Source organism: Haliotis cracherodii, unplaced genomic scaffold, assembly GCF_022045235.1.
Source record: "Haliotis cracherodii isolate W230 unplaced genomic scaffold, xgHalCrac1.p SCAF_1, whole genome shotgun sequence".
Taxonomy (NCBI): Eukaryota; Metazoa; Mollusca; class Gastropoda; order Lepetellida; family Haliotidae; genus Haliotis; species Haliotis cracherodii.
Window position 1 is genome coordinate 64,932,666 of NW_027266264.1, and position 9,717 is coordinate 64,942,382.

The 9,717-nt window shown below is 40.3% G+C and overlaps 1 protein-coding gene across 4 annotated transcripts in view; it reads left to right on the forward strand.

Annotated features, from left to right (window-relative positions):
- Window positions 1–8,872, forward strand: part of LOC139457661 (sodium/potassium/calcium exchanger 2-like) — an 80,397-nt gene extending 71,525 nt beyond the window's left edge. For all 4 annotated transcript variants that reach the window (XM_071239049.1, XM_071239113.1, XM_071239244.1 and 1 more), the window contains 3 exons: window positions 3,869–3,988; window positions 4,228–4,364; window positions 5,469–8,872. In XM_071239049.1, coding sequence (XP_071095150.1) covers window positions 3,869–3,988; window positions 4,228–4,364; window positions 5,469–5,718 — 507 coding nt within the window. In that variant the 3' untranslated portion in view covers window positions 5,719–8,872. The remainder of the gene's footprint in view (window positions 1–3,868; window positions 3,989–4,227; window positions 4,365–5,468) is intronic.
- The last annotated feature ends 845 nt before the right edge of the window (window positions 8,873–9,717 follow it).

Below are 9,717 nucleotides of genomic sequence, written 5' to 3' on the forward strand. Positions count from 1 at the left end.
TGTAACTTACTTCATTAATTTTATTCAAAATTCCTTATAATATTGTTTTTATTAATTTCGGCGAAATCGTGTGTGAAGCGATCGGAAGATCGCACAACTCACCGTTATTAACAGCAACCACGGTCAGAATACCGCTATTGACGCCTTGAAACGAACTTTAGTTGACAGAGAATGGATACATATATCATAAATGACATACTTTGACTCGTTAAAAGTCATATTTGTTTTTGTTTGACGATTCTATGTCAACATGAAATTCTCGCGCTCACGTGCTCACGTGCGCGTGAGCCTTGACGGTGACTGGTCAGACATGTTCCATGTAAAAAATAATACCTGGGAATAGCGATCAGCTGCTTCGCTTAGGGTTATTATTATTTTAAATATGTTTAGTAAAGGCTGCATATAATTAAGAAAATAATGGAATATATTATTCCTGATAAATAAAATAGTTTCAGATACAATTGTTGCCGATCCTTGCATTAAAAATCCTATAAAGTTATATCACTGGGTGTGTCTTGACCGAATCACCGGTCGATTCCAAGAAAACGTGTGTACAGCTGATTGCTGTTTCCGGCTTAGTTTACGAGAAAATACACAAGGTAATCTTAATCCCTAGATATAAAACAATGCCTAGCAGAACTATAAATACTATTTAAACGGTAAATAAACATGTCTGGTGATTTTTTATCTCAAATTTCGAATTTGTACTGACGAAGTTTCTCAGCACCCGTTCGTTTGCCGGACTTCGCTGAAAGGGTACGGTGTAAATTTTTTCTGCGCATAATATTCAAATTTCTTTTTTTCCAAAATATTGAACCCGCTAGAGGGGGGTGCGCATTATACATGGGTGCGCACTATACTCAAGAAAATACGGTATGTCATGCAGTCACACTGGCAGTGGTACTGTTTGTGGAAGCGTGTCAGATTTAGTTAGAAAGACCAGTATCAATGTTGGTGATCTAAATACAATATCTAAAATTAAATCTGCCATAACTATAGGATATACGACTGCCAGTATAGTTAATAGTTACATATATGAGTGCCACCTGGTTTAGTCCATCTTCCCGCGGCAAGTGTGTCCACTAGCCTTAATCAAAGCCTAGTTTGTACCCTTGCCACATCAAGGCCACTTTTCGACCCTGGCGCCACCTCACATAGATCATGAGTTGTGCCCCTTGTAATGAAAATGTGATATCCAATCAGATCGCTGTTCATATCTCGTATAGCTTCACAAAGATGGCGACTACCATAGCAACAACCCAGTTGATCAGATACCGAATATATTTGCGATTTCATCCCTGACACAAAAACATAGGTAATCATTGGAGGGTGTAAAAGATGAAAGAGATTTGTCATCAAAGACAGCAGCGGTAAATCAGTTTCATACGAAAGGGTACCAGTCATGGATGTTGATTTTGTTAAACATTCTCTGATTGGACTACTGATATGTGCGATAGTTTAATCATATTTAGCTCAGGAAAGTGGGCTTGATGTGGCAAGGGTGGAAACAAGACTAGTGGACGCTCTTGCCTCGGACGCTCTTGCCTACATTTCCTCCATTATTGGGGCGGTCAGGTAGCCTAGTGGTTAAAGCATTCACTCGTCATGCCGAAGACCCGGGTTCTATTCCCGACATGGGTACAATGTGTGAAGCCCATTTCCGGTGTCCCCCGCCGTGATATTGCTGGAATATTGCTAAAAGCGGCGTAAAACCATAGTCACTCACTCACTCCTCCACTATTAGTTTGTTTGGAACAAGGGAATCCTAATGGTTTGTTTTTGTTACAGACTTCAAATACATGGTTACCACCAAGCAGTATTATTCAAATAATCAAGATCATGAATATTTCCTTTTACATAACTGTTGTTACATAACTCTTGGTGCTTACATAAGATCACCCATTTTGATGAAAAGAACAACAACCTTGAGATGAAATAGAAAATATAGACCACCTCCCAGTGTATATAACAGAATTAATCAGTCATCAGACCGGTCCTGAACATATATCGCGACATTGTTAACTATGTATTGAATTGGTGATATGGAAACTAAGGCCATTTTGAAATAAATCGATCAATACCAGATCAATAATGGGGCTTGTGTGTGTCTACTGAAGCTGACACAGCAATATGGCCGACAATGGCATTTCTCAAGTATAGTTGGTGGGACTGTGCTGTCATAAGTAATCAATATAGGTATTTGCTCATATATATTCAAGAAATAATCACTTAAGCTTTTGTCATGACTGCAATGAATTCATAGAGTATCAATCATGTCAATTTCATGAAGTAGCAAAGTAGGGTAGACTTTGTTGTCTTTTGTTTATTTCCACTCCAGAGGACCGTGTTGTTGCCTTGTAAAGCACTTTTGAGACACTGGATCAAATTTAAGGGAACACTTCTAGATTCAACTGAAGTCATTAAGCAGTGGCAGTTGAAATCAAGGGCTTTAAATTTTGTATATACATGAGAAATTTTCTTGTCACATCCTTGGTCATCCAGGGTTATATATCTCCATTCTGTTGGATAAATACCCTGGACCCATTCACAGCTTTGTGTCAGAAGTGATGTCATCAACACAGTATCAACTAACAGAGCATAACTCCTGCTTGTCAGATTGGAACTAACAATTAGTCAATATGCCTCATCTGAATGTAAATTTGACATAGATCTATATTCAAAATTGCCATGTCTGAGCAAATTTTCAATATATATATCGAACCATGAATCCCTGTTAGGGATCATGAATATTTGTATTGAAGACTGAGAAGACATTTTTCTACAAATATCCCCCAAAACATTCATTATCCCTAAATTATTTGGTTTAGTATATAATCAAATCAGAAAACTTTCATAAATAACTTTTATCTGGAAAATTTGATTTGGTCTGTACTATAAGACAGGTAAGAGAAATCTTTTGTCTTTGAGGTGGCATGCAAAAGTCAAGTTATCTATTATTTTATAATGCCTCTTGTATCAATTAAGAACAGAATAAGTCGGTTAGACGTCTATTTTTTAGTCATTTCAACCAAACTCAAAAAAGAGCTGAATGGTTCCAGGGTGTATGAGAATGGAGACGTCATACAGCTTAATAATCAAGGCTGTGTTTGTCAGGGTCAATTAGATCGAATCACAACGTCGTCTATTCCCCCAATCATTATGATCCTATGCACATATTGATTACGTCTAAAACAGCACGGAAGTGAATATACCAAGTGAATTACTGAAGTGCCTCTATACTTTGTGAATTGATAAAGTGAATATACCCAGTGAATTACTGAAGTGCATATACCCAGTGAATTCCTGAAGTGAATATACCCAGTGAATTACTGAAGTGTCTCTATACCCAGTGAATAACTGAAGTGTCTCTATACCCAGTGAATAACTGAAGTGTCTCTATACCCAGTGAATTACTGAAGTGAATATACCCAGTGAATTAGTGAAGTGTCTCTATACCCAGTGAATAACTGAAGTGTCTCTATACCCAGTGAATAACTGAAGTGTCTCTATACCCAGTGAATTACTGAAGTGAATATACCCAGTGAATTATTGGAGCATCTCTATACCCAGTGAATTAATGAAGTGAATATACCCAGTGAATTACTGAAGTGAATATACCCAGTGAATTACTGAAGTGAATATACCTAGTGAATTACTGACGTGAATATACCCAGTGAATTAATGAAGTGAATATACCCAGTGAATTAATGAAGTGAATATACCCAGTGAATTACTGAAATTTCTCTATACCCAGTGAATTAATGAAGTGAATATAACCAGTGAATTAATGAAGTGAATATAACTAGTGAATTACTGCATTTTAGCAGACCTTTAGAGACTATTATATGATATATGCCTTTACTTTCAGGAAAAGAAGAAGTGGTTTTTGTGCACGTTTATTGGGAGTATTTTGTCGATCGCAATCTTCTCTTACTTGATGGTGTGGTGGGCCAGTGAGACTGGAACTACAGCCGGCATCGAGCCAGAGGTAGGCAGACACATTGGGAATATTAGCTTCATGGCTGTCTCTCAAAACACAACAGGGAAATATGACTTATAATAACATGCTTTAAGCCTAAACTTCAGACAACCAAAATCACTATGTGCGATCTCTTCTTTCGGCTGAGCGTGAAGATGCTTGCCTTGACCTTGACAATATCTTTCTTTGGCATTAGAACTATGGTATCAATTTGTTTGACTTTGACCTGAATTTGTCCCTCTGTGCAGGTGATGGGACTAACCTTTCTGGCAGCTGGCACCAGCATCCCGGATCTCATCACTAGCGTCATCGTTGCCAAGAAGGGGTATGGTGACATGGCCGTTTCAAGTTCTGTCGGGAGTAACATCTTTGACATCACTGTGGGGTAGGTTCCCTCTCATCACACAGATGTTTGGATAGATTTTGCATGTAATCCACAGTTTGTTTCTGGTCTGATCTTTGTTTTCTGGAGTGTACCATCCATCCCCAAAAGTTTTATTTTTTAGGTTATCGTGTTTGAGATATTGAGTATTGATTCTTTGCAACAGATGTAGGATGTCCTTGCAGGATGATTGATGGTCAGAGGTTCAAAGATTCATCTCATTATAGTTTACATCACAGTTGTCAACACATAATGCCAGATATAAATTTTCCTTCTAAATGGCATTGTGTTCATAGTTTTCAGCCATGGGAGCCGCACCAAATTTACACTTGACAGAGGGGTACACAAAGTATGTGATGTAGACTACCAGTTGTCGGACTTTCATTTTTGTGGAAGCCTCGGTGGCTGAGTGGGTTAGATCGCTGACTTTGTGTGCTGGCAATTAGGTGCCTCTCTCTGGCAGTGTGGGTTCGAATCCCGGATGGGAGTACGAGAATCTGTACTTTATTCAGAAAGTATTATCCCAAATATGACATTTGTTACATCACAGTTGTCATTGACAAGTAAGAATATCAGTTAACATTGATGCTACAATACACTATCAATAACATTTACTGATCACTCACACTGTTGGTGCTTTTACAAGAGTGACCCCCTGTTAGGATTCCAGTTTAGACAAGGACCTAGCAGCCTATGCTAGTTGTAAGAGTCGACCTAATGGATTAGGTGGTTAGACTCGATGAATTGGTTGATTGCATGTCATCGTACCCTGACAGCATGGATTGTTGCTCACAGTATCAATCACTGGATTGTCTGGTCCAGAGTTGAATATTCACAGACCGCCATCATATAGGTGTTGCTGAGTGCAGCGTTAAACAACATACAAATAAATATAAGAGCTCAAGTGCCTCCAGTGACCCCTGTCACTGTATACACTGCTTGGTTGAAGAATTTGGGTAGCCAAATACTGTCAAAGATTTACCCTCATGCAGTATTTTCTGAAAGGGCAGAAGTATTAGTTCCGAGGTCACATGACAAAGGGAAACAACTCTCTCGCATGTTTCAATGAGGTTAACGTGAATTAAGAACAAGTATATTTCATTTCAGATTGCCAATTCCCTGGTTGCTTTGGAGTGCTACCCAAAATGGTGCTGCCATCAACGTCAGCAGCAAGGGCCTGTTGTGTTCTATAGTCCTCTTGTTCATCATGCTGCTGGCTGTCATTGTCACCATCGCTGTCAGCAAGTGGAAGATGAGCCGGACACTGGGCGGTATCATGTTTTTACTCTACATCGTCTTCATCACCCTCAGTGTCCTACTGGAGATCGGCATTATCACGTGCCCGGATACAAAATAATAGCCCGATCCCGAATGCCAGCCACATGGTACCAGATCTTGTCATGGACTTTCTGGCAGAGTTGGATTGACTTGTTTTTTTTGTTTTGATATTGTTTTATTGTAGGAACAGATATAAGAAGATCTGAAGACCAAATAACATAAATATTGATTGAATTAATTTCTTATTCCTATATACCTGCCAACAGCAGAGAGTTTGAGCTACTCTCCTATTCCTAATCTGTAGACTAAGAGGAATACATAGGAGAAAGCCTGACAACTGAACACTGGGTCATCTGCTTGCTCCCACTGATGCTTTCTGTGGAGCTGCCTGCATTCAAATGTGATATGGGATGAAGACTCTGTTCCTGCATGTGGTATATTAAAGATGTGTTGACCAGCTGCCAGTTGAGTTGACCCAGCCTGCTGAGCATTCAAGCTGACCTTTTGCTTCATTGCTAGTTCTCCTCTGTGGTGATTAACCTGCATCAGTGTTGTGACTGGGTGATGCCTTACTACATATGAAACCTCCATGGTGCCTGACAGTGTTTGGAAGAGTACCTCAATATTGAAAAAATGGAAGGTTCAGCATTTCTGAGATTAACTTTTTCATGAAGCAGAAAAGAGGAACCTTTTGGAAAATTGTTCCAGCCAGTCTGGCAAGCTAGATGTAGCACTCTGCATGGACACTGATTGACAAGAAGAGAGTGATGTCCATGAGAGATGGTGTCAATGAGAAACAATGTCCATTAAAAGAGAGATGACAGTGTCCATGAGAGATGGTGTTCATGAGAAACAATGTCTATGAGAGAGAGATGCCAGTGAGAGACAGTGTCCATGAGAGATGGTGTCAAAGAGACAATGTCCATGAGAGATGGTGTCGAAGAGACAATGTCCATGGGAGAGAGATGCCAGAGAGTGTCCATGAGAGACACTGTCCATGAGAGACTGAAACTGTGTCAAACGGAATAATGTCCTTAAAGGACATTTTCAGTGAGAGAGTCGGTGTGGGTAAGAGACTGTCCATATGAGAGACAGTGTAGGTGAGAAACTGTCCATGAGAGACGATGTTGGTGAGGAACAGTTTCAATGAGAGACGGTGTAGGTGAGAGACTGTCCGTGACAGCCGATGTTGGTGAGAGACGGTGTCAATCAGAAACAGTTTCAATGAGAGACGGTGTCAATCAGGAACAGTTTCAATGAGAGACAGTGTCAATCAGGAACAGTTTCAATGAGAGACGGTGTCAATCAGGAACAGTTTCAATGAGAGACGGTGTCAATCAGGAACAGTTTCAATGAGAGACGGTGTAGGTGAGAGACTGTCCATGACAGCCGATGTTGGTGAGAGACGGTGTCAATCAGAAACAGTTTCAATGAGAGACAGTGTCAATCAGGAACAGTTTCAGTGAGAGACGGTGTCAATCAGGAACAGTTTCAATGAGAGACGGTGTCAATCAGGAACAGTTTCAATGAGAGACGGTGTCAATCAGGAACAGTTTCAATGAGAGACGGTGTCAATCAGGAACAGTTTCAATGAGAGACGGTGTCAATCAGGAACAGTTTCAATGAGAGACGGTGTTGGTGAGAGAGGTGTCAGTCACAGACAGTGTTGGCGAAACTCAGTAGAATGTCCATTAGGGTGGACAGTATAACAAACTCTCACGAGGAGGGACAAACAATTATCTGATATAATAAATCTTTCAAAGGATTGTTATCTCACAACAGACTGATGCAAAGGAAGTATGTTTGGCATTGTCCAACATCCATTCAGTCTACATCCGTGCCTATAGAGACTAGCCATGTTAATGGGTGCCACCATTGTATATAGGTTCACCCATATAACTATCTCATATACATGTAGTGCTTTATTCAAGACAGGATGGTACGGATTGGCCACATCTGGTGTGAACATGCAAGTATGTACATGTACATAAGACTTTGATAATTACCTTGTTGCTATGGCAACCATACAAACAGCAAGATGGTGAGCAATCTTTTTTGTTGAATATTTTCCTGTATAGTTTGAATTTTATGAGATGACAGAAATATGTTTTTGCCATTTCCCCATGACCAAATGTTTGAATACTTGTTTTTAATCTGTTTCATAAGATTTGTTTATTGTTATCATATAAATATTTAATGTCTTATTCTGTGATAAGAGAAAGCATATTTTATCACCAAAGTCTTTGTATTCAACAGGAGTATGACAGACATATTATGGCAGTTGACTTTTGTCATGGAGACTTGCAATAAAGAACAGTTATATCAATATGAATATAAGTAAAGTACATTCTTTAAGTATGTCCAAACAAAATACAAGGAATATTTGTATTGGTCAATTCAACACAGTAATGAGTACTGTATAGGTAGCATCTGTGATACGTTTTGTCAATGTTTTCTAATGATCAGTTTGTGTTTGTGGTTTCATGCAGTCGGTTTCTTCAAGAGATCAGCATGGTCCATTGGAAGTCTTGCAGATCGTTTATTGTCTTTCAACTTTGTACATTTCAACCTAAGTCAGTCTGTACCCTGTAGTAAATGCAGACCAACTAGTCACTGTGTTAACAATACCCTGTGATAAACACAAGTAGACAACATTATCTAATTACTTGTTCTCACAATAAGGGGCAGAGATTTTTTATAAATGTAATGTACAGAAAATAATGGCCCTCCTTAACGTTCATCATATTAACATATTTCTGGATGACCCTCTCTGAAAAGACAAATGTAAAAGCATTATGAATATGTATTTTATGACCCTCCCATAGGGACTGTCATATTTTGTCATGACGCTACTCTGATTCCCTTTTACCCACCCACCCCTACCCTGATTCCTTCTGACCCACCCACCCCTACCCTGATTCCCTCTGACCTACCCACCCCTACCCTGATTCCCGCTGACCCGCCCACCCCTACCCTGATTCCCTCTGACCCACCCACCCCTACCCTGATTATTTCTGACCAACTCACCCCTACCGTGATTGTTTCTGACCCACCCATCCCACCCTGATTCCCTCTGACCCATCCACCCCTACCCTGATTGTTTCTGACCCACCCACCCCTAACCTGATTGTTTCTGACCCACCCACCCCTACCCTGATTCTTTCTGACCCACCCACCCCTACCCTGATTCCCTCTGACCCACCCACCCCTACCCTGATTGTTTCTGACCCACCCACCCCTACCCTGATTCCCTCTGACCCACCCACCCCTACCCTGATTCCCTCTGACCCACCCACCCCTACCCTGATTCCATCTGACCCACCCACCCCTACCCTGATTCCCTCTGACCCACCCAACCCTATGATAAATGACCGGTCCCCTACATTGTTGAAAAATTGCTGAAGTTGACACAAAGTCTCAGATAGGTCCCGCTGCAATCACCAGATAAACAAACAAATACTGCCAACTGACAGTCTGTACACTTCTATACACTATATAGTCCCTGTATTCATCACTACAAATGTTTACAATGTTTTACATCTGAGAGATTATTGTACTGAAATACTGTTTTCAATGTTCTAACATTCCACAATCTCATTAAAATCAGATCTTAGTTCTCGCTATCGCTAAACAAAGATCTGAGGACATCCCATTACGGGTCACGTCAGAACGACCTTTCATCCGGCCAATCAAAGCATCGCTTACCAGATCATGAAAGTGACAGTCGGAATGTGTTTTCTAATCATGCAACCTCGAAAACGTTAACATGGGATATTCCGAACAACAATTAAGGCCCGTACAACCGATTCCATCCAAATTATCGCCTATCCCTCGCTGTCATGGGATGAACATTGAACGGAAGTGGCGTTGCACAGTATGTGGGAAGCACTGCCATAAAATCTCAACCATAAATTAGACATTCCGGAATGTTCATTTGTTCAGCTTTCAAATTTTAATCGAGAACTATGTCAACATATTTTTCAAGCGTAGTCTGTAATGGAAGTCACCAGGTTGAAACGAGTGTCGTAAATCGAGAAAGCTGCTTTCTAATTGGCTGATGTAGGCTTCTTGTTAGTCA